The sequence below is a fragment of the Mizuhopecten yessoensis genome, unplaced genomic scaffold (assembly GCF_002113885.1).
Source record: "Mizuhopecten yessoensis strain PY_sf001 unplaced genomic scaffold, ASM211388v2 scaffold5519, whole genome shotgun sequence".
Taxonomy (NCBI): Eukaryota; Metazoa; Mollusca; class Bivalvia; order Pectinida; family Pectinidae; genus Mizuhopecten; species Mizuhopecten yessoensis.
The window spans coordinates 573,215-599,882 of NW_018406089.1; the positions used below are offsets into that span (position 1 = coordinate 573,215).

The window sequence follows — 26,668 nt, forward strand, 5'->3', positions numbered from 1 at the left end:
TGATCATTTGCAGAACACCTTCATACAATTTCTTCCAAGTGTGTTATCAGATATGTATGAATGTTTGTAGAATTGATGAAAATATTATTTTCTGTTAAATTATGGAATAATTTTTTTTAATCTTATTCTTTTAACTCAGAAAGCCGATTTTAGTTACCCTATCCCATATTTTTTACCATTTTTTGCAGATAAAACGCTTGATATAAAAAGGTTCTGCTTTTAAACTTTTTTTTTTAATATTTAATGAATTAAATGAAAATGAGTTTCTCTTTCTAAAACATCTACAAAAATGGTGCTTCAGTTACAGTAAATATGTAAAAAATATTATCAATAATGTATAATTTTCCAGTTTGTTGCATATTATTTTTATCATATTGAACATTATAAAGTTGTACAGCAAAATTGAACCTGCTACAATTAAAAATGGCGACACAATGACAATTTAAGTGATCAATTTAGTGTAAAAAAGGTGAAATTTTGGCCTTTTTTGAAGCGCAAGTAATACACATTAATACAAATTTTCAAAATAGCCGCCAAATTAGTATTTTTTTAAAATTCTTGTAAAAAAAAGTTCTACAAACTACAGGCATCTATTTTTTTTACATATTTTTCAGATGCCTGCTTGCTAATAAACTTGATCATAACTTGTTAAATATTACAAAACCCCATTACACCAGATCAAAACGAGACTTGAACATGATTGAAACCTCAGAAGAGTACATCCTTAAACAAATATTTCACAAGTGGCTATACTAATAATACAGTTTAACTTGCTGTTATATTACCCTCAGTTTTTTTTAAATTAGTCTCAATGGATGATTCATGGTTTAGAACCTACGGTACTCAGGCTTTTATCATAGTTACCCTTAATTAAGTTAACATTACAAAATTAAAATAGGCCAATATTTTGTTTTTCAAAATTTCAAGCTGGACTAGCTATTTTATCCTTTCATTAACCATGCTCTGCTAATTTTTGTTTTGATTGATTTTCAGAGCATTATATATATATATATTGCATTAGAGTTATCTCCCGTTTGATCTGGATACAAAAGCCTGCTAAGCTTTTTGATCTTTTGGTAGCATCTCAAAGTGTCATAAAGCTTATACTATATACTTTTACTTTGATGTTAATTGAAATATGACAAATGAAGTGATAAACCATTATTGTTTTTTATATTTCAATGCATTTGAGAAAGAAAACAAATCCCTGTAAAGTTGTTTTAAGCTAAACAAACTTAAACAAAATGATGTCAACAAACATTGCACCTATCAATTAGCTAGATACATATGTACGTTCGCGTCAAAACATAGGCCCTGCAACTGGGTGAACTAACATGATATTTAACAACTCAACGCAAAAAAAGGAATGTTATTGTAATTACGTTTTTTTATTGACAGTGACGATGGTACTTATTAAGAAATATTTACAATGTTAATATATTACTACGCGAGGTCAAATTGTGTATAGATTCGTATCATCTACTTGTTCAGCGCTGCCTATCATTTTACTTAATCAAGTAGGTTTAGTTTATTACGTCCAAAGATATCTAGAAAATCGGCAACCCTTACAGATATGATGGAAATCGCCAATGCTGCCAATGGTGAAAAGTGAGTATACGGTGTACATTGACGTCAAAAATACATAAAACATGATGTGTATTTTCCACCGGATGCTGTGGTTGCAGTAGACCTAATGGCAACCTACCTGCGCGTGTACAACTGACAGAACGAGACGTACACCATGCGTTAAAGGAGACATATCATCCAAAGTAACCAATGATATGAAAATCGTATGAATTACTTAAATTAGTATGGGGTATACTTGGAAATACGCCCATCCCAATACTAACATCATGATAATACGTTATTAAATGCTGATCTGAACGCCGGGGCACTGGAGTGTGACGTTTAATCAATATAAGTAAAACGGTCTGTATTTATAAATAGAATATCCCATATACGGGTTTTAAACGTCAGACTCCTGTGACGGGGGTTATGTGTGTTGTGACCCATATCAGTATGACATGACATTGTGTATTTCAGACATTTGTAACTAACCTCTGTGGTCTGGACGTTTGTTTTGGTGTGTAGTATCAGAGATCATAGGTATATATCACAAACGAAAAGGAAACACTTATGTTTTATATATAAAGGTTATATATGCAACAGGAAGGAGAGTAACTTGTGCTGAACCAGCTGCCCTCAGCTTCACTTCCCATAGGTGCTTTTCACACTAATATGGGACCAAGTGGTTAAGGCGTCTGATATTCTGCTACCACTAGCCCTCAACCACTGGGTCGCAACCTATAGGGCAAACAGGATTTAGGGCGAAACAACCCTTAGCACGATTGGGATTTAGGATGAAACAACCCGTTACCGTACTAGCTGTAGGTCTTTAGTTTTTCCACGGATCACTGGCTTTCCTCTACCACCAAAACCTGGCACGTCATTAAATGATTTTAGCAGTTACCGTATTTGACCGCAAATAAGCCCCCACCCCTAGTGAAAAAACAAAAACCAAAATGTCTGCCATCATCTTATATACCACTGTTTTGATCTATGACCACACTAAATATCATGTACTTATACACTGTAGTTGTTCATGTTGTAAAAATAACAACTATCGGACAGAATATTTAATAACCGAGTGAGTGAGTCACCAAAAGCTGATTTGATTATAGTGCCGTTGTTTTCCTAAACTTATTTTTTATCATCAATTGGTCTCCATAATTCAACGTACACTCTGCAGTCATACCGGGCCAGATTCAACCAATTTGAGGTCGACCCGACCTGTAAACTCTGCGACTCCCAACCTGAATCAAGATGTTACTTCATACCTGAATGCTGCAGGCTGGAGGATATTAGACTACGAAGCAAAAGAAAACTTACTAAGATCCCTGGATTGACAAAACAGGAACTACTTGAAGACCCTGAGAGCTTCACTCAACTTATCCTCGACTGTTCTCGCCATCTTACTGATATGCATAATAAACACAGAGAAGAATCAAACTCCGCTCCAGGGAGTTCCTAATGGCCCTGTCACACCTAGTGGCGTTGCCACTGCAATTGCACGGCGTTGTTAATTTTCCCAGAGCGCCGTGAGATCGCAGGAAAAATTGATATTTTACATGAAGATGTCGATGTCACCGCGTTCTTACGGCGACCTTGGCGTTTCTACGGAGCTCCATGGCGTTCTACTGCGTTCCTACTGAGTTCTTGTTGGCGATTGTCTGCGCTTTCACGGCGCTTCCTCTGCGTGCATCGAGTTGTCCTGGCGCCGTACAAACGCAGTAGAGGCGCAGTGTCATCTCAGAGAACGCCGTACGATTGCCGTGTAAGCGCCATCGATAACAATTGCGTTTGCACTGCGACTTCTGTGCGTGCCCGCAGCGATCCTGTGGCGATGTAGGAGACCTAACTACGCTGCTGCGGTGACCTCACGGTAATCCCACTGTGCTCTTATCGGAACGCCAAGCGACGGCGTTTGTTTTAGGCATGCTCAAGGTGCGCTCCGTCGCTCGACATTCTATGCGATCCTATTGCGTTGCTGCGACGATGCTTGCGATTCCACTGCACGCCATCGGCGTTCTTGATTTTTAGCTCACCTGGCAATAACCAAAATGCCCAGGGAGTTGATATTTGGCCAGTAGCATGCTTGGGTGAAGGGCTACAAAGTTTGTTCAAATGAATGACCTTCACCCATATTCAAGGTCACAGGGGTCAAATATGTTTAAAAACATTAAACATTTTCTTCTGAATAACCAAAATGCCCAGGGTAATGATTTTTGGCCAGTAGCATGCTGAGATGAAGGGCTACAAAGTTTGTTCAAATGAATGACCTTTACCCATATTCAAGGTCACAGGGGTCAAATATGTTTAAAATTTTAAACAACTTCTTCTGAATAACCAAAATGCACAGGGTGATGATATTTGGCCAGTAGCATGCTGACATGAAGGGCTACAAAGTTTGTTCAAATGCATGACCTTCACCCATATTCAAGGTCACAGAGGTCAAATATGTTAAAAACTTTAAACAACTTCTTCTGAATAACCAAAATGCCCAGGGTGATGATATTTAGTCAGTAGCATACTAGGATCAAGGGCAACCAAGTTTGCATAAATGTATGACCTTGAATCATATTCAAGGTCACAAGGAGCAAATATGTTCAAAATATTTCAACAACTTGTTCTGAATAACCAAAAGGCTCAGGATGTTGATATTTAGTCAGTAGCATATGCTGGGATCAAGGACTTCAATCACAGGGGTGAAATGTTCAAAAAAAAAAAATAACAGGTTCTTTTGAATGAAATTTAATCATAAATACTGATATTTTGCCTGTAGCTTTATTTTAGATCACTTTTAAGGTTACAAGTGTGAGTTTTATACCAGGTGAGCGATGCAGGCCCATTTGGCCTCTTGTTCTTGAACGCCGTGGTGTTCCACCTTTCCCACCGACATAAGTATATCCAGATTACTACTACTCATGAATGGACTGAGTTTCATGACGGGCTGATGATAGGGACACCTGTAAATACGTCCATTTGTATATAGCCCCATTGTGAATTCCTTGTGCTATAGTGTATTATATTCTAAAGGACCTCGCCAATCCAACTAACTTACCAAGGACTTACTTGGGTGCTCCGCCAAAAAATCGGAGGAATCTGAAAACTGAACTGAATGGCAATATGAACGAACTGACAATGACAGAAAGATTTGATATATTTTTTTTTATTTTTTTTCGACCAACTATTTGAAACTTGGTATACATTATAATCATAATATGAAGTTGTATCTCCCAGAAAAAAAGAAGATTCGACAATTTTTCCAAAAGTTATTGCCCTTTGTTCATTTCAGTATTTGATTTTTATCCGGAGATCTCTTCCCACATTTTTTGACCGATCTCTTTGAAACATGGTATACATTATAATCATGATATAAAGTTGTGTCTCCCTTAAAAGAATTTTGATTCAACAATTTTTCCAAAAGTTATTGCCCTTTGTTCATTTCAGTATTTGATTTTTGTCCGGAGATCTCCTCCCACATTTTTTGACCGATCTCCTTGAAACATGATATACATTATAATTATGATATAAAGTTGTGTCTCCCTTAAAAGAATTTTGATTCAACAATTTTTCCAAAAGTTATTGCCCTTTGTTCATTTCAGTACATAAACAAGAACCTACATGAATTAATCAAAGGAAGTGATGTGATAAAGTTTAGAGGTTTTGGCATTATGGTCAAGATCTGGACTTTATCGTAATGAATCGGCTATTGCATATTCTAATATTTAAAAGGACAAAATTAATTAGGCTTAATGCAAATTCTTGTGTGCTACTAGATTTTATGTTGGGGGCCAGTGATCATGAGATCTAGTAGATTAGTGCTTAAAAGAACTCAAAATATGAAATATTGTACCCCCCCTGGTTACTTTTGCCTATACTGATGAAAATTTATAACTCTTCACAGCTGAGTTATAATCAAAGGTTGACGATTGTATAATTGTTTATTTCTAATATAAGCTTCCATATTTTCTCACAAGTTTTCAAAAATGTTGACACATTTTTGTCAAAGTGCATGTTATAAATATATCATCATTAAAAACCAAAATTTCTACATACAAGTAAGTTATAAACACAATCAGACTTTAAAGACAAAAAGTTTGAATATAAAAATTGTGCCAGTATCTTATCACACCACAAATAGGTCCTTATTGACCCTAAGCTGCTAGCTGTTGGTTAACCTGTTTGGTTATATAACTTAATGGTTATAACTTTAACTTTATATAATACCCACTATTCTGTCTTTGAGTATTGCAGAGTTATCTGCTCCTGTGAGCAGGTATTGATTGTTACGTCATTGGTTTGTGAGAGTAACGTCATTAACTTTTGAGAAAATGACGTAACTTTCTCACACAAACCAATGATGTAACAATTCAATCAATACCTGCTCACAAGAGAAGATAACTCTGCAATACGAAAGACAGAATAGTGGCACCCTGGATGTGATTCCATTGATCACATTTTTAATTTCGACATTACATTACGATATTTTACGATGTCATCTTTTTCCATTGTGATGTCATGCATATGATTCATGGTAATTGTTTCCCAAACAGAAATAGACATGATGTGCCTTAATTTACTAACTCTAGATAGATAAACATGGAACCCAATCATCACTTATTAAGGAACCTATAGTGTTTCCTGTAGATGTATTTCACGATTGGTCATTATCAGTATAGCTAGTGATAATCAAAGAATCACACATTGCAGTACATGAATGTGTACGTGCCACTAGAAAACTGACTTGTTTTTTCTACCAATAATGTGACGTAACAATCAATACCTGCTCACAAGAGAAGATAACTCTGCAATACGAAAGACGCAATTGTGGCACCCTGGATGTGATTCCATTGATCACATTTTTAATTTCGACATTACATTACGATATTTTACGACGTCATCATCTTCCATTGTGATGTCATGCATATGATTTATGGTAATTGTTTCCCCAATCAGAAATAGACATGATGTGCCTTAATTTACTAACTCAAGATAGATGAACCTATAGTGTTTCCTGTAGATGTATTTCACGATTGGTCATTATCAGTATAGCTAGTGATAATCAAAGAATCACACATTGCAGTACATGAATGTGGTACGTGCCACTAGAAAACTGACTTGTCTTTTCTGGAAAAAAATATGTTTTTATTCACAATGTCAGATAAGGGTCTGTGTTTGTATAGTGACTCAAAATCATTTTGCACCTAGAATTTTTTTTTGCAAAATAAAATTGTTTTAAAAATTTGAGTCACTGAATTCCATACTGTTGCTGAGAGAATGTTCTGTGGTAGCTGCAGGTGTCTATTTCGTACATAACCTTGACATATATTGCTGATGATCAGATCAGTGCTCAATTGTCCCCAGGGTTTTGTTAAATGTGAGGAAAGTTTTCGGTCTGTGGTTATAATCTACAACATTTGTAAACTATCAAATTAAATAGTACACCAGCGGCGAACACAGCAGACAGTAAACAATGGTAGTTCAGTAGGTCAACACATTTCTGAAGTTTTTTGAAATCACCTACGTGTACAGTATTTATTAAAATAATGACAATGAACAAGCCTCAGTTTATGTTTCAATTTTAAAATGCTTCCAGTAAAACAAAATAAATTTTGCCTGTAAATTATTTTGCAAAATTTAACGGTTTTTAACCTAAAAATTCTAATATCACTGATATTTTTTCATTATGGTGCTGATATTTATTATAATTTTAGAATGTAATTTTCCTTTTTACACCTTGATCTTTAACTCATCAGTCAACACTATATACATTGATTATTCATATATTATTTATAATGAAAAGTATGAATTACAAATGTGTAATGAGACTACATTTGTATGACAGTACACATGCGTTCATTTATTATAGTTTATACACAAGGTATTATATGTTAGGCATTACTTTTTTTATATCTTTATGATTTAAGCCTGTAGAAACTGGCCATCCGTTATCAACAAAACATTTTGAAAACTGTTTCCAAGCACTATTTGTTAACCAGGCCCATTTGTTGGAGACATTAGCGATTGACTTGTGATTAATTATAACATCCTGTGATCAGTTTTATTGTCAGACACCCTACAGATGGTACGGAAACTTGACTATGAATTACCTTCACATGCCACTGTAATTGAATCTTTTATATTGTATCTGTTTACATAGCTTCCAGCACTTCTTCTCCAGATTGAAGGGCAATTCTAGAGCTCCAGGCATATACCTAATATAAATACATTTAGGACATTTATGTCTGAAAGGAACAATAAAAACTGGAAATAAAAAGCCAAACAAATTAGATATACAGTAAACCTCCGGTCAGTTCAAATCGGCTGATAGTTCTACGAACACATATTTTTTTCAATAAAAACAATAATTTTCTAGCTAGTGATAGTTCAAACTCTGATTGACCCTATTTCGGATAGTCCAAACTTGTCAAATGAAAACGTAAAGTAAGATGTTTTTTTCGGCAAACTCCATTGAAAGCTCGTGGCGATCGGCCCGGAAAAATGCCAATACTTTGATCAACAGACACGTTTAGGGTAATGGGTTGTATGTGTGAGCGTATGCTGCAGGATATGTTCATTTTATCCATTTACATGCAGGAATTAATCAGTTGTCGAATGAAATATATGTTGGGTGGTCTGAATTCGAAATGTGCAGAAGAAATACATGAAAAACCCTTTATTATGTTACAACATCCAGATGGTTAATAATAATTTATATTGAAGTGGTATTTGATGTAAACTATGCCAAATATTCTATGCTGTGAAAATGTGAGTAAAATGCAATAAGTTCTCTAGTGTTTTGTTTTCAGTTGAACAGGGATCCTTGAAATGCATATATGACCAAGTATATAAGCAAACGTGTCTTTTGTTAGCAAGAAGACAGTCATTGACATCCCCCACTCAATTCCCAAATGTCAATGAGTTGTCCATACTGAATTTTTTTTAGCTTAGACTTCACTGTTGAGTGCAAATGCACTCGCTTTGATGCTGAAAATGGACCAATGAAAATGGACCAATAAAAATAAATGGATCAATAAAAATGGACCAATAAAAATGCTCTTATTGGAATGTTAATAGCTACATTGAAGGTAAATACGGACTGCACAGGGGCCGCGGTTGCCAAGTTTAGGCGTCTGACATTCTGCTACCACTAGCTAAGTAATGCTAAGTCATTGAAGCATAAAATGTAGGTCAAATACAGCATCTGCAACCTGCATTCAGTAGAGCAAAACCAGCTGCATTATTGTCCCTTATATTGCAATCCATGAAGCATCAATGTTTTCCGAGATATGGAATGCACATGTACAATTATGCTTACTTGTGACAGATGGAGCACATTCTTCTTCTTTAATTTATGGAGGCTCCATCAAAGTTTACGTCTATGCCCTCGGGGGTCCTATTGCAGAGGTGTGAACAAGTTTTTTTTTCAATATCCCCTTTCAACTTTGTTGATAAAAACAATCTTTCTATGATTGATTGTTAATTAAGTCTGCAAATGACCCTGTTTATGATGGTATTCTGCAGGTTAAGTGGACCATTTGAACAAAAATAATCATTACCAATAACTTCACTTCATGAATGCTATATTGAACAGCTGTCATTGATTTTAATTTAACGGTTAACTCGTTTATAAATAGCATGTATTGTGTTCTGCTTCATGGTAAATTGATCATTCTGTGGGGTCAGGGTATGGTTACGTAAACAAGCACCCTATATGAGTTGGAGATATTCTAGATTCATAATTTTCCTTATGTGAATAGGAAATATTTATACATAAATCACCTTGTCAGTTTGGTACTTTGCATACATGTGTGTACATATGAAAGGAGCGTGACGGTGTATGTGTATATATATATGTTAGTTGTGACCTAGCTACTTTATTGAGTACTACATGTCAACATATATAGCGCAGGTAGAACAAGGTGAGTATATAAGTACCTTGGACTATAAGAAGCAGCTAGTCTACACTTCACTTCACAATAGAGTGCCAGTGGGTAGTGATCAGCAGACCAACAGGGATTACATCAGCCATTCGGGAGTTCAGTCACAGTTTAGTTATATTTTCTGTTAATACTGGAGTTATAGGCTTGCATCACAATGAACGGAATGTTAGGGTAGGTGGATTTTTTTAAATTCTAAAAAGGTCTGAATTTTACATTGAATCGCAACCAAAGTACCGTTTATTTACATCGTCTATAGACATACATACAGTGTGTTTGATCAGGCAGAACGAAAATGGTAATTTCTGGTATAACACAAAATCAAAGAATATTATCGAAGAAAACCATTTGAGAAAATTATGATATATGTTATATACTTATATATTGATTGTAGACAGTGGACCTGGACAGTGTTGTGTACATGTAGACATTAGATCTACGCTGTCCATATATACGTACTACACATCATTGTTTTGTAGTTATTATATATAGGGATCATGTTATGTATATTTATAGGGCTGATCTTGCATGTCTCTCTATTCAAAACATGTATATACATTTACATACCTGTCAGATTGTCTGCTATATATATTACAGTAGGGTTATTATAATTAGACGGCTACTAATTTGAAACATGTTCCTGAATATTTTGGGGGACGTACAGGCTAGGAGAGACCATGTACAGTTGACCTGCTGTTCCCATTATAACACTTTTGATCTCTCTTTTTAGTAAGTTAGAGTATCTCTTTCTTGTAAGATTTAATTAATATATATACTTAAACCATATTTGTTTTACAGATTTTATCACTTGGTGTAAAGTTACCTTTTTTCACTTACATATAAACACTTCAGTAAGATGATGGAAACAATTGATGACCTTTTGATTATATCACGGAATTAGATTAGACCCTGCGATCTAAGTCCGTGATTATATATACCACAAACCAATTTACACAGAGATGACTGCTTCCATGTTGTATTAGGGACTAATTTTTCTGTTTCTTGTTTCGGGTACCAGTTATTTTTAACTTTGTTCAGAAATATTTTATTCGGCAGCTAGAAGAGTTAAAGATTGTTAATGGTACTTTTTAAGCCTTATTTCGTAGTCAGAATAACATGGCAGTCGGCTTGTCATCTTACAGTGACCAGATGATTATATATGTAATTGTGATGTTAGTCTTTTGGCATCTAGATTTCTTGAAATAAACGTTTGTTGAAAGGATCCAGGACTCATAATATTTCACCATATCGGTGGGTTTTACTGTTAAAATTAACTAAATTCCCATATATTTATATAAACATGTATATTACTCAAGTTCAATTCATTCATTCTTATGTTACAGTTAAAATTAGACTCAGAGATTTTATGCTATTATTTTTTCGGATAAAGTTCAACGTGAGTACGCTTTAGACATATTTAGATTTTGACACACAGGTTCTGCCACCTGAATAAAGGCAAGCTAGTACACGTACCGTGTGAATGTGTATAAGTATGCATGTATTCTATTTCATTGATTTTGTATGGGCGACTTTAAATTTGTTTGTTCATGAACATTATGGACAGTTCAAATAAGTCACAGGCAGGACACTGGCCATTTTCATGTAACACTGGTCAACCCATTGACCTCATGATCTGGTCACACTCTGTTTATTTCCAATACATACAATATTGTGGCCTGGGTAAAGAGGTCTAGAGAGGCAGCTGTCTGTGGTGGGTGTGTAAATATGGGATTGTCTGATTGGTCAATATTGGAGGTGTGTTATGTTATGAACTGGAATGTTAAAACTACTTGGCTGGGTTCCAACATTCAGTGTCAACTTTGATATAGTCCCCGGAATGTGGTGTTCTGCAATATACAGGATATCGAGGTATTAGGCACAAATTACACGGTGCATGCATGATCAAATAGATTTTTCTCAATTTTGATATTATTTACGCACTTTTTAATTGATTACAGCATAAATATTAGCAATAAACAAGAGTATACAGACATTGAACGTTTGACATGAAGCAGCCTATACATGGATCAATTTGTCTTTCTATCAAGAGGTGTGTCCCATGAAAAGTGACTCTATAAAGTTTAAGTAAACATCATCTAGTCCATGATTACATCATCAAATTCTTAGAAATAGTAGATTCTCGGTAAAAGTTCCTCAGGTCTTATGATGACCAGTATTTATTGATGTTTTACTGTGCTCTTATATATAACAGATTTAAAAGAATTTATTTCCAAAATATGTCTCAACTAGAGCCATGGCATACTCCACAAGTACATTGACTTGACAGGTTTATCTTCAACAAAACCAATAAAAAGATCATATATGACATTGCTTAGATAAGACATGACATTTTTCAATCCTTTTATCCAGTGTTTAACATTGATTTTCATTGCATGTCTGTAAAATAGGGAACTGTTAAAAGATCCTCAGTGTGACAAACTTGTTGTATTGTTTGTTCCTGACTTGATCCCTGTTGTTTGTTCCTGACTTGATCCCTACAGGATTACTGCAGCTAGAGGGCCAGGAAAACCACTTTCTCAAGTTTTAGCCCACCTTGCCCAAAGGGCCGCTAATTAAGTGAGCTTGTGTCGTAGTTCAGCATCCGCCGCCTGTCCACCGTGCATCAACATTTTTCTTTAAATGACTTCTTCTTGATAACCGAAAGGATTGTGATGATATTTGGCCAGTATTATGCTGGACTGAAGGGCTATAAAGTTTGTTCTAATGAATGAACTTAACTCATTTTCAAGGTCACAGAGGGTCAAATGTCTTAAAACCATGCATCAACATTTTCCTTTAAATGATTCTTCTGAATAACCAAAATGGTAAGGGTGATGATATTTTGCAAGAAATATGCTGGATAAAGGGTGATTCAAGTTTGTTCTAATGAATTACCTTTACTAAATAACCTTCAAGGTCGCTGGTCAAATGTGTGTAAACCTTTAACTGAATATATATAATATATATGATTTTTGAACATCAAATTAATCTAGGGTGATGATAGTTTGCCAGTTACATACAGGAATGAAGGGTTACAAAAGTTCAAATGAATGACAATTGACCCAATTCCATAGCATCCTCTAAACAACCAAGAAGCCTAGGGTGATATATTTGGTCTCTAGTTTGTTCAAATGAATGACCTTGACCCAATTTTAAGGTCACTGGGGTCAGATGTCTTAAAATCTTCAAACAACTTCTTCTCAATAACCAAAACGCACAGGGTACTGATATTGGGCCTGTAGCATGCTGGGATGAAGGGCTACCAAGTTTGTTCAAATGAATGACCTTGACCAACTTTCAGGTCAGATGGGTCAAATGTAGTAAAATCTTCAAGCGACTTCTTTTCAAGAAGCAAAAGGGCCAGGGTACTGAAATTGGGCCTGTAGCATGCTGGGATGAAGGACTACCATGTTAGTTCAAATGAATGACCTTGATCCACTTTCAACCTTATGTCCTTGTTCAAAAATCAAGGTCAGAGGCGTCATATGTTTAAATCTTTTAATAGGTTCTTATGAAATCTTAAGATTACAAGTGTTAGATTAATTACAGGTGACCAATGCAGGCCCATTGGGTCTCTTGTTCTCAATTTTGATATTATTTACCCACTTTTTAATTGATTACAGCATAAATATTAGCAATTAACAAGAGTATACAGGCATTGAACGTTTGACATGAAGCAGCCTATACATGGATCAATTTGTCTTTCTATCAAGAGGTGTGTCCCATGAAAAGTGACTCTATAAAGTTTAAGTAAACATCATCTAGTCCATGATTACATCATCAAATTCTTAGAAATAGTAGATTCTCGGTAAAAGTTCCTCAGGTCTTACGATGACTCAGTATTTATTGATGTTTTACTGTGCTCTTATATATAACAGATTTAAAAGAATTTATTTCCAAAATATGTCTCAACTAGCTGAGCCATGGCAACTCCACAAGTACATTGACTTGACAGGTTTATCTTCAACAAAACCAATAAAAAGATCATGTAATAATGACAATTTGCTTAGAAAGGACATGACATTTTTCATTCTTTTATCCAGTGTTTATCATTGATTTTCATTGCATGTCTGTAAAATAGGGAACTGTTAAAAGATCCTCAGTGTTACAAACTTGTTGTATTGTTTGTTCCTGACTTGATCCCTACATGATTACTGCAGCTAGAGGGCCAGTAAAAACACTTTCTCAAGTTTTAGCCTACCTTGCCCAAAGGGCCGCTAATTAAGTGAGCTTGTGTCGTAGTTCAGCATCCGCCGCCTGTCCACCGTGCATCAACATTTATTCTTTAAATGACTTCTTCTTGATAACCGAAAGGATTGTGATGATATTTGGCCAGTATTATGCTGGACTGAAAGGCTATAAAGTTTGTTCTAATGAATGAACTTAACACATTTTCAAGGTCACAGAGGGTCAAATGTCTTAAAACCATGCATCAACATTTTCCTTTAAATGATTCTTCTGAATAACCAAAATGGCAAGGGTGATGATATTTTGCAAGAATATGCTGGATAAAGGGTGATTCAAGTTTGTATTAATGAATTACCTTTACTAAATTACCTTCAAGGTCGCTGGTCAAATGTGTGTAAACCTTTAACTGAATATATATAATATATATGATTTTTGAATATCGAATTAATCTAGGGTGACGATAGTTGGCCAGTTACATACAGGAATGAAGGGTTACAAAAGTTCAAATGAATGACAATTGTCCCAATTCCATAGCATCTTCTAAACAACCAAGAAGCCTAGGGTGATATATTTGGTCTCTAGTTTGTTCAAATGAATAACCTTGACCCAATTTTAAGGTCATATGTTTCAATTTATAAAGACGTTTTATTGACTTCTGAATAATAGAAGTGGCAAGGCAAAGTTTGTGATATTTTGCGATGTAGGCTATTGGTGTTAATTAATATGATGTGTTAGAAGCGAATAAAGGGCTTTAATTTTCAAACCATCTTATAGTTCTCCATAAGATTATTGAAATATGTTCATATCTTTCAACAAAAGATTCACAAATACACATAGAGTATAAAATAAGATTTCGAAACACCGCACAAATGTATAGCTTGTTTTAACAGCTAAATGAGATTCTTATACTATTTTTTATAAATGGAAAATTTAACAAACATCAAGGTGTCCAAGCTATTAAGACTTTTGGTAAAAATGTATTACTTTTGTTCTTAAGTGGCGGGACCAGCTATGAGGAAGCAAAGAAGTTGGCAGATGACATTATGGCCAGGATCAAGTGTCGACCAGTGGTCGGCATCATCTGTGGCTCGGGGCTTGGAGAACTCGCAAATATGGTGACGGATACCGAGATTATGGGGTACGAGGAAATACCTGGGTTTCCTGTCAGTACAGGTAAGAATGAAAACTCTGAACCCCAACCACCACCACCACCTCCACCTCCACCAAAAAAACTAAATATGATAATTAATTAATTTGCGGTTCTTACATTTATATACCGCTTGATCATAAATTAGTTCGTAGGGCGTTTCAAAGCAGTTCACAAATTATTATCCGTGGTTATAGGGCCTCTGCAACCAGCCAACCCCTTTCTCAACTCCCTAGCTGTGTGCTGCCATTTCGGCGCTCACAGCTAGCATTCAACACTTCTAAAACTGAAAAATAAGAATAAATATCAACTACTGAGTACTGCAATTTTGACAGTAAGACATATTGTATACCTGCAGGGTATATTACTTGTAGTATATGATCCTATAACTTAGGTGGCCTGCACATACTGCAGTTACTCACTGTCACACCATTTGAAAGGATAATCATTCATGAAGATATAAACATGTTAAATCGGTTTTTGTGGATTAGATACACTTGTGACATGCGTCAGATATAGTACATGTTTATACACATATACACACATGCTTCATGTATAAACTTTCTTTAATACAAAAATTATGAAACAAGTTATTACAACTAATATTAGTCACTCTGGTTGGCCCGGATGTTAGCGTGCAGGTCTTGATGTGCAGGAAACCATAGTCCCCGGAGAAAACATGATTTACTTGGTAGGAATCCTTTTTTTTCATAAGAAAACTTAATCTAAATGAAGATATTAGTTGTATCCACTTTATAATGTAAATGGGATTTTATAGATATGTACTGTGGATTACCTTTATATGTACTTTGCCTATGGGACTATAGTGGAATAAACGACAGCACTTAAAGCTTTCAGGAACCATCATGTACAATATATATATATTAAAATTCAACATTGTGATCAACATGACGTCGGTCATAATATACATATTTCAATATCTAAGGTTAAGATTTTATAACCTTAAGGAAAAGTAAAGTAGCAAAAGGTAACATTGACTCAACCGAGGTGATTTGATAGGTATATACACCAGGTAGAACAAGGCTGATTGCCACTGTACCGACAGCTGGCAGCTATAATTATTACTAGATTACACTGTATCCACTGTTGATGGTTATAATTACTGACACCACCATATCAACACATGCATCGCACTATTGATTTAGTTTGCCTTTATGTAGCTATCCTCTGCTACTCTACATTTAACTTGTGTAGAAGATAATCACGGTTATTAATATATTGGCTATTTTCTGTATTCTTGATAACCTAGGAATAGGAAGCTACATGTATAATGGCTATCGTCTGTTACCTTGACAATGGCTGCTGGGTCACTTGGCAACAGATACCAGTATACCTGAAGTACATGAAGCTCAAGCGTATCAGAGATATGATGAACATAACTGATGCACTGGCTATTTTCTGAAACCTCAGTATCCGTAGATGGTTACCTGGGAACATGCAGGCTTTAAAATATTCATATTCTAAGACAAAGGCTTCGGTTGAAGTTGAATTATATCTGCGTTGGCGTTGGCCAGAAGCAAATTATTTCGAAAACTCTGATGTATGAACTGGGTTTTTTTGACATAGAAAAAAATCTAGTAATGCTACCTATAAACACTTAATATTTATTGAAATATATTAAAAAAAAACCCGACATATTTAATGGTAATCATAAGTAGTTCAGGATCCACCACAGAGCTTATAGATTTCAAATTTAACGGGAGAGCATGATGCCACCACCATAACCTGCTTTGGTGCTCACACTAGTTACTTCACTCAAAGAGTCTCAGTCTGTGCCAAAGAAGTTGCCATGCTGATCAGGACACCCAGTATTTTAGGAACGGGCCGGGGCTGCAAATAGAGGTTGTATCATTGTCTGGAAAGAGATATATGTACATAATATAAAACAAGACATACACAAAAATGAACGCTAGCTAGGCCTTTCTGCCTTCTAGGGCTTCTTCAGGTGGACTGATATTTACACAAGACTGACTGACTGCTAGCTACATGTAAAATGGCTGTTGTCTATACACTAACATTGGTTCTAACTTGAATTGGCATCATGATCATGATGCAGATACAATGTACAAGTTTATACAACATAGATGAAATATCTGGTGATGTTCACTGGTATGCTGTGCTGTCAACTGCACAAACACTACTTGTATGTAATCATGTATTGACAATGTGTTTTAAGAAATACTGCAGAAATTGGGTTTTTTTCTTCCAAATGTTCTGCTGCACGACATTGCAACACTTGGTTTCCTATCTTTTCTGTCTTGTTTCTTTTCTATCTACTTCCTGTTTCAGGCGGTGTCTTTCCTAGGCACCCGTCCTCATATGACCCTGGCTGTTGCGAGGACTTTAAACGTCAAACAAATAAACAAAATCCTCCCTGTGCTAGTAGAACACATGGAGATTCTGAGAAATGGCACTCCATAAGATTACATCAGATTATTGATTTTAGAAATAACTTAATGTAGGTACAGTGTGTGCTTGGTTCAATTCAATTGTTTTCTATTCAATTTTATTTGCAGTGCCAGGGCATGCAGGAAAATTGGTATTTGGACAGCTTGGAGGCAAGCCTGTGGTTCTCATGAAGGGACGTGTACATTTTTATGAAGGGTTCACAATGCAAAAGGTATAAATGGGTAACAGAACAGATTATTTTATTACAAACAAAGTTTTGCCTCCCAGAACTTAGTCCTGGGATGGATAGGTATACCCTCAATATTTTACAAAATTTGGCCTTGTAAGCACTATTTGAGCTTTTGTGATACAAATACAATGAAAAAATTTAATAGTGCCAGATCTAAGAATTCTGTCAAACTGGACACCCATCACTTATGATGGTATTGATTTATATTAATCAGTTATTTCATAAGAATTCAGCAGAATTTTATAGAACATGTTACTTACCGGGTAAGTTATAGCTTCTGAAGGCTACATGTATATGTAACCTGTAAAGTAAGAGTCGGGGAGACCCCCTAGGGGTCTCTAGCAGAGAGCAGCATGCCTACAAAAACATACTGTTAAATGGATATTATTGATTTTACTTTATACATATATATAGATCCCATTGTCGGCGGCTATCTATGGTACCTGTGATCCTATATGCTATACCTTTCAGTGGAAGGCAGGGTTAATCATGCTCATTGATATTGATGATTGATTTTACCTTGATGGTTCATTTTGAAGGGCTATGTGAGCTTATACTGTGGTGCAGAATCTGTCGTCTGTCCACCCATCTGTCAACTTTTCATTTAAAGCACCACGAGTCATGAATGGCTCAGTGGATTTTTACTTAATTTGGGCCTGAATCATAATTGGGCCAAGGGGACTCAATTTGTATAAATGGAGAGTGTGACACCCAAGGGGCAGAGAGGCAGGGCCTAATAGGGGAATTTAAGGTAACTCTTTAAAACACTTTTTCCCTACGAATGGAGGCATTTTAACCTGATTCATCTGGAACATCTTTGGTCCAAGGGAAATCAATGTTGTATAAATGGAAGTTGTGCCCCCTTGGGGCAGATGGATGCTATTAAATGGGAAAATATTGGTTAAGATTTAAAACACTTCTTGAGTATGGGCAAAGGGATTTTCACTTTTGTCTGGAGTTTCCTTGTGCCAACGGAACTACATGTACATATAAAGAAGAAAGGTGGGGTCTGACTGGGGTTTGAACCTGGGACCCTCTGAACTCTAGACAAACACTCTTCTACCAATTGAGCTACTTGGTCCACGACGATCAATCCAGTCCAGTTCCGCTGCGGTGGTAGCCCACCCAGACCCAGGACAAGGTAGCAGAGGTTGGGACCCAATGGAAGAAATACAAGTTTTGGTTAAGAGCACTTGAGGGGTGGAGCCTTTAATCTGTATTCTTCTTAAAGGGTTGTATGGTATGTCACCATATTTTGTTTGAAATTTCAATAGGACAAGATGATTATACATTGTGCTAATAAAGCTGGTTTGACCCCTGGGACTAGAGGGGGGGGGGGGGGGGGGGGGANCTCTAGAGATATTTGGGGTGTACTGCTGTACAACAATGTATTATAAATGAGCCGGATCCCCACTATACAATTACATTCATAATTAGCATTAAGATCATTCATCCATGCTACTAAGACTAGCTATGGATTCCAGGTATAATCTTGAATATGGCTGAGATCCCCGTTCTAGACACTACAGATATTTTGCTGGGCACTAACAGATACATTATAAATACAACCATGCTACTAGGATTAGCCTTAAGCTTGCACGCTGGTCTTGTTGAACATTTAGAATGGAATTACAACTAACATTTTGGTGAGTTCTGGCCTGGAAACCATGGATATGCTTGCCTATAGAAGCCTGATCTGATTTCTACAATAAATACACTCTAACACAGGGGGGAATGTTTCGGTGTTTAAAGCTGATTTCAGGCTTTGGTGTTTATACCAAATAAGCATTATATTTCCCACTTGAATTTTGACAGACTGCTCTGCCTATTAGGATCATGAAGCTGTTGGGAGTGCAAATTCTAATTGTTACCAACGCAGCTGGAGGGATTAACCAGGAGTATGAGATAGGTGATCTAATGATCATAAAGGACCATATCAACATGCCTGGATTTGCTGGAATGAACCCACTACATGGGCAAAACGATGAGAGGTGAGAGGACATAGTCATAAAAATCCATGACTTTAGAACAAATACATGACATGGTCATAGAAAAGGATTGCAAAATGTTTTGTGTATGGCTTGGACCATACCCTGATTCCATCCATTATCTAATGAATTTAATAAGGGTTTTGGAACAATCCCTGTCTTTGATAGATCAACATATATATAACAAGTAGGTCAGCCACATGAATGCTTATGTCGATGTTTTGAATACTTTCTTTTTAATCAAAACCATTTTTCCTATCTCAAAACTTATACATAATCCCAACATGTTTCCATTTCAAGGTTTGGTCCCCGTTTTCCTGCCATCTCCAAAGCGTACACCAAGCGCCTCCGCGACCATGCTAAGACTACAGCCAAGTCTCTAGGATTTGAAGGTTTCCGTATACATGAGGGCGTGTATTGTATGCTGGCTGGTCCTTCCTTTGAGACTGTCACAGAATGCAAGTTCCTCAATATGATTGGGGTTGATGTGACCGGTAAGTACAGTACTGACAGCTACAGTAGGACATCTGTTATATAGAGGTTCTTCAATGACGGTTGGTTAGCATATCTATCTAGCTCGAGTTAGTTCATTTTCAAATTGTGTAAAAACAAAAGGTTTACTTGGTGTCTTTAACAATTTGAAAATTACTTAATGAGAGTAATATTAACATGATAACCAGAAATCACAAGTTGAGGGATTGTTTTTCTCTCCCATAACATTCCTTTTATATCTAGAAAACCATTGGAATCATTTTCATTGGAAATAATTTATTTTTATTTCTAATCAGGCAATCATATACCATGAATCATGACGTCACAATGAAAGATGTCAGCGCAAAGCATTGTTTTGTGATGTCATAATAACAACAGTGGGTGGGTAACCAAAACTTAAACCTTAAGTGGTTGTGGGAGAGTTTGTTCACTTCTAGGAGAGTGTATGTACACTTCTGGGAGAGTATGTACACTTCTGGGAGAGTGTATGTACACCTCTGGGAGAGTGTATGTACACTTCTGGGAGAGTGTATGTACACTTCTGGGAGATTGTATGTACACTTTTTGGAGAGTGTATGTACACTTCTGAGAGTGTATGTACACTTCGGGGAGAGAGTGTACACTTCGGGGAGAGTTTGTTCACTTCTAGGAGAGTGTATGTACACTTCTGGGAGAGTGTATGTCCACTTCTGGGAGATTGTATGTACACTTCTGGGAGAGTGTATGTACACGTGTGGGAGAGTATGTACACTTCTGGGAGAGTTATAGACACCTCTGGGAGGGTGTATGTACATTTCTGGGAGAGTGCATGTACACTTCTGGGAGAGTGTATGTACACTTCTGGGAGAGTATGTACACTTCTGGGAGAGTGTATGTACACTTCTGGGAGATTGTATGTACACTTCTGGGAGAGTGTATGTACACTTCTGAGAGTGTATGTACACTTCGGGGAGAGCGTGTACACTTCGGGGAGAGTTTGTTCACTTCTAGGAGAGTGTATGTACACTTCTGGGAGAGTGTATGTACACCTTTGGGAGAGTATGTACACTTCTGGGAGTACACTTCTGGGAGAGTGTGTACACTTCTGGGAGAGTGTGTACACTTCTGGGAGTGTATGTACACTTCGGGGAGAGTGTATGTACACTTCGGGGAGAGTGTATGTACACTTCTGGGAGAGTATGTACACTTCTGGGAGAGTGTATATACACTTCTGGGAGAGTTTGTACACTTCTGGGAGAATATGTACACTTCTGGAAGAGTATGTACACTTCTGGGAGAGTGTATGTACACTTCTTGGAGAGTTTGTACACTTCTGGGTGAGTGTGTACACTTCTGGGAGAGTATGTATACTTTGGGGAGAGTATGTACACTTCGGGGAGAGTATGTTCACTTCGGGGAGAGTTTGTTCACTTCTGGGAGTGTATGTACACTTTGGGGAGAGTATGTATACTTCTGGGAGAGTGTATGTACACTTCTGGGAGAGTGTATGTACACTTCTGGGAGGGTGTATGTACACTTCTGGGAGAGTGCATCTACACTTCTGGGAGAATTTGTACACTTCTGGGTGAGTGTGTACACTTCTGGGAGAGGAGTATGTATACTTTGGGGAGAGTATGTACACTTCGGGGAGAGTATGTTCACTTCGGGGAGAGTCTGTTCACTTCTGGGAGTGTATGTACACTTTGGGGAGAGTATGTATACTTCTGTGAGAGTGTATGTACACTTCTGGGAGGGTGTATGTACACTTCTGGGAGAGTGCATCTACACTTCTGGGAGAATTTGTACACTTGTGGGTGAGTGTGTACACTTCTGGGAGAGTATGTACCCTTCTGGGAGAGAGTATGTACACTTCTTGGAGAGTGTATGTACACTTCTGGGAGAGCGTATGTACACTTCTGGGAGAGAGCATGTACACTTCTGGGAGAGAGTATGTACACTTCTGGGAGAATGTATGTACACCTTTGGGAGAGTATTTACACTTCTGGGAGAGTTATATACACTGGGAGAGTGTATGTACACTTCTGCGAGAGTGTATGTACACTTCTGGGAGGGTGTATGTACACTTCTGGGAGAGTGTATGTACATTTCTGGGAGAGTGTATGTACACCTTTGAGAGAGTATGTACACTTCTGGGAGAGTTATATACACTGGGAGAGCGTATGTACACTTCTGGGAGAGAGCATGTACACTTCTGGGAGAGAGTATGTACACTTCTGGGAGAATGTATGTACACCTTTGGGAGAGTATTTACACTTCTGGGAGAGTTATATACACTGGGAGAGTGGATGTACACTTCTGGGAGAGTGCATGTACACTTCTGGGAGAGTGTATGTACACTTCTGGAAGAGTATGTACACTTCTGGGAGAGTGCATGTACACTTCTGGGAGAATTTGTACACTTCTGGGTGAGTGTGTACACTTCTGGGAGAGTATGTATACTTCGGGAAAGTATGTGCACTTCGGGGAGAGTTTGTTCACTTCTCGGAGAGTTTGTTCACTTCTGGGAGTGTATGTACACTTCGGGGAGAGTATGTACACTTCTGGGAGAGTGTATGTACACTTCTGGGAGAGTGTATGTACACTATTTTAAAAGAGATCAGTTTAGTTAGATAATGAAATATCTTATTCCATGAATTGATTAATGTGATCATTAATTGTCCCCATGAAAATTGAAAAAGACAACTTTTAAAACTTCAGGGACATGTGATGCAACACATGTACAGGTCACATGGAGTTATTCATCAAATAAAATGTGTGATAAAATAGGTTTGTTTAGTAGTTACACATACACAAATAATTATTTTTACTTGTAATTCTTGATCAGGTATGAGTACATGTCCGGAGGTGGTTGTGGCTGCCCACTGTGGAATGGAGGTGTTTGGTATGTCGCTGGTCACCAACAAAGTGGTGATGCAGTACGACTCTGAGCAGGTGGCCAACCATGAGGAGGTTTTAGAAACAGGAGCTTTACGAAGCAAAGACCTACAAAAGCTTGTTGCTGCCATGCTGACCACTCTGGAGATAAAATCTCAACCATAATGCACAGTTAACTCCGCAAGTGTTCAGCACCTTTTCTCAAGGAATTGTTAAAGTCAGAATGAGGGAAGCGATAATTGCTAAATTGTACTTACTTATTAGATGGTTACTTATTAGATGTTATTTTTACTATTTCATCTTTGACATTATGTGATAAAGATTTAATAAAAATACAAAAGCATCATTAATACTGAAGCTATTTATAGCAGCTAGCTATATAGGAAATGTAATCAGGATTGTGGTAATGGATAGAGAGTTATTCATTGAAAAGTACAATTATTTTCTATGGTAGATATTTATATTGTTATCTCAGTTTATAGTGAATCCTTTTTACCATAATACCATAATGGGTAATACGGTCCAGCAATAAAAAAAATCATGTGTTTTTAAAGTGTATGCATAAGTAATGATTGAGGATAGCTTTACTTGGCCAATAGAAGTAGCCTTGTTTATCTACTTGTATAGACATCAGGTCCTTAAAGGCATTGTGTGATGATGAACAAAATAATGTTACGATGTCATTTATAATATTAATTAATTAAATACTTAAATTGAGAAGTGAGGTGTAAATTATCTTGATACGTCCTCATACTGCAAGTGACTTGTATTTTATGTTTTGATGTTTTGATAGATATAGTATTACTTTTACAGCCACAAAGTTTTTGTTTTTTAATCTTTACTCAAAAAATCTTGAGATAGATGGGGTTTTTTATTTCCTGTATTAATTTATTTTCTAATATCCATGTACTGTTTACTTATTATACTTGCATAGTGATTATCAAAATGCTAAGCCAGGGAATGTAATTATTTTATAGTTATTTTATGTAAATTACAAAATAAGAGTTAAGATCTATAATGTTATTATAAACATTGATACAGTTTTCTATGAACTTGGTTATTTATTTATAATCTATTAACCAATGCTCCCAGTGTTTCATTCAAAGTCCATCTATACAAAAGGGAAAGAAGTTTTCCTCTTTTTATAGATCAATGTATTTGGTATAAAAATCCTGATACTCATATTTTTCTGATCATCCTATGAAACATCATTTATCTCATGTTTCTGGTTTAACCTGTAGCTAGCCACTTGCCATACTGGCACTACAATAGTGTTTGTATAAAAGCCTCAGTTGTAAGAAAATCCTGGTACATTGTGTAGTACAGGTATGTCATATGTACTAGCAGTGATGTTAGTATGTCCTGTGTTAAGATATGGGAATACTTGTACGTCATCTAATGATTACCTGTAGTACATTGCTTACCTGTATGATCTGTAGGAGATTGCTTACCTGTATGTTCTGTAGTGCATTGCTTACCTGTATGATCTGTAGTACAGATTGCTTACCTGTATGATCTGTAGTACATTGTTTATCTGTATGATCTGTAGGAGATTGCCTACCTGTATGATCTGTAGTACAGATTGCTTACCTGTATGAGCTGTAGTACGGATTGCTTACCTGTATGTTCTGTAGTACGGATTGCTTACCGGTATGTTCTGTAGTACGGATTGCTTACCTGTAAGTCATCTACAGTACAATTTTGGTGATTTCCTGTATCAGTTATGAAGCAGAATTGCCACCGGTAACTGACATGTCACAAGAAGTGATTACAGTAATCTGTATGAATTACATTCCCCTGTCAAATACCCTCTACTTTCATCGGTATTTAGTTTATGAAGCAGTAATCCTTATTAGATTAGATGCTGAATTTTACGGAAAACTGCAGAATATACAAAATGTGTGTTATTGAACGGGTACTTACAGCTATGTTATGTATACATTGAGCTTGAGATTACAAAAGGTTTGCCTCTAACACAGCTTTATCATGTGGAATTTGACTTCAATATCGATCTAATATAAGCATCAGAGTAAAGGGGCGAAAAAGTTTAACTTTATTTTCCAGCCTGACATAACCTTTGAGTATTGTTTGACTATGGAAAATGTGTAACCAAACAGTTTTGATAACAAATGTCACACCAGTTAAACATATTTATCAATTTGGTAATTAAATGCCAAATTTTGGTTCTTTTTGGCCTCAATAATACAGTGCAGTCCTCCCATCTAGTAATTAAGAATATTTATTTTTTATTCAATTTGGGGGAAACTGTTGTTGTTAGCTTAATTCCGACTGTAAGCTATAAGCAACTTAAGGTTATTTTTAAACTCAGGCAGACCTATATACTGGTACCTTTCTACCTGAAAAATATTAAAATGTCGAATACATCACCCTCAACATAATTACTGATTATGTTGACATTAAATTTGGATTTGATTGAACTTTTTAACTTTTTACATACTGATATGTTCTCAGTATTTTCCTCAGTGTTGCATATGTACTTTAAATATGAGTTTGGAAACTTTCTAAGAAATTTGTTCAGAATTATTATGTTTCTCTTTGTACCCTGGTTGTGTACTATCAAGCATAATAATAGTTGTAAAACTGTGTAGTAGCATGCATGTTTGTTCAGTTTTGTATAGATAATTAGCCACAATTTTTTGTTATGTAAACGAGTGTGAAACATAGATATCCTGCGCACAGACTTGGCCAAAACACAGTTGTCTACCTTTTTGTCACTGGTTTATGCATTCCATATTTATAATCATTTAGTAATGTGCTGCACAATAAATATATTATTATATGGGTAAATTGTATTCTTATTGCAGACTTCAGCTTTTTATTGCTGGTACAAATATTTATCAATAGTGCGACGGAAAGAAAAAAAGAAAAATAGAATATTTGTTATACGTAAAGGTATTTTTTTGTAACACAGAGTACGATAACCTGTTAATGTTCATTATTTACCTAGACTATATATACAGAATGTTAAGTAATCTCATTCCCTCTTACTCGTATATAACCCGGTATTATCTTTACTTACAACATGTAGTTGTATGTCTTTTCAACATATCATTCAGTTTTAGGGGTAGTGTTACTTGCTGGCATGGCTTACCCCACGCCCTTTACAAAGGCATTTCCATAAAAATCCCTCATGTGTACTTATTTTTTAAATATTTGCAATTTTATACTCATTTTTTGGTATTTGTTGGTAGATATAAGAGTCCTCATATATGTGCTTTGTGAAGTAATAAACAGAAAATATTAACTTGATTTGTAACCAAAGAAAGAGAAAAGTGTTAGACCTGTGTAAAGTAAAGCACTATTGTGTACAATAAACAAACTGATCAACTTTTCATTAAACTTATTTGAACATTTTCATCTTCAATGCTGTCCTTAAACTACCTTAGCTGTTGATAAGATGTTAAACAATACTAAACGAAACCACTCATTTTCAATGTAAGACTACACTTTTCTTTATATTTATGTAATTCATGCATGGATCCTATACAATATCAATTCAATAGTCAGCTCTGTATTGCTGGTATCAGGTTACTTGAAGGAGATCTCAAAGCAATATATCTGAGGGGATGATAAGGTGTGATACCGAGGGAGTATTTTTCTGGGAATGTTGAGCTCGTTTTGTACTAGTGTTTTAATTAAGAATAATGATGGGTGATTGTGGTGTGCTGACGTGTGGTGTATTGCTGTCCCTGCGTGCTGTACTACCCAGTCTTGTTAGTGTTGGTTCCTACATCATTGTACAGACTTGTTACGTCATCATGTGAATGAGATTATATTAAAGCAGACTGTTGTTAAA

At 36.2% G+C, this 26,668-nt stretch overlaps 1 protein-coding gene across 2 annotated transcripts; it reads left to right on the plus strand.

The window, feature by feature from the left end:
* The first annotated feature begins 1,447 nt into the window (after positions 1–1,447).
* LOC110450806 (purine nucleoside phosphorylase-like) lies at positions 1,448–26,668 on the plus strand. Of its 2 annotated transcripts, none has more exons than XM_021498519.1 (6): positions 1,448–1,608; positions 14,689–14,864; positions 17,376–17,479; positions 19,313–19,488; positions 19,786–19,979; positions 22,802–26,668. In XM_021498519.1, exons 1-6 carry the CDS (start codon positions 1,574–1,576, stop codon positions 23,014–23,016), a joined length of 900 nt encoding a protein of 299 aa, XP_021354194.1. In that variant the 5' UTR covers positions 1,448–1,573; the 3' UTR covers positions 23,017–26,668. The 2 variants fall into 2 exon arrangements, with proteins under 2 accessions (XP_021354194.1, XP_021354195.1); XM_021498520.1 differs by lacking the exon at positions 1,448–1,608 and adding an exon at positions 9,406–9,677.

Excerpts from the sequence above, each read along its gene's own strand:
- LOC110450806 (XM_021498519.1), top strand. The coding sequence starts at position 1,574 with ATGATGGAAATCGCCAATGCTGCCAATGGTGAAAA. Across the intron at positions 14,865-17,375 it reads TGGGTTTCCTGTCAGTACAG|TGCCAGGGCATGCAGGAAAA; the intron begins GTAAGAATGAAA and ends TTTTATTTGCAG. Across the intron at positions 17,480-19,312 it reads AAGGGTTCACAATGCAAAAG|ACTGCTCTGCCTATTAGGAT; the intron begins GTATAAATGGGT and ends GAATTTTGACAG.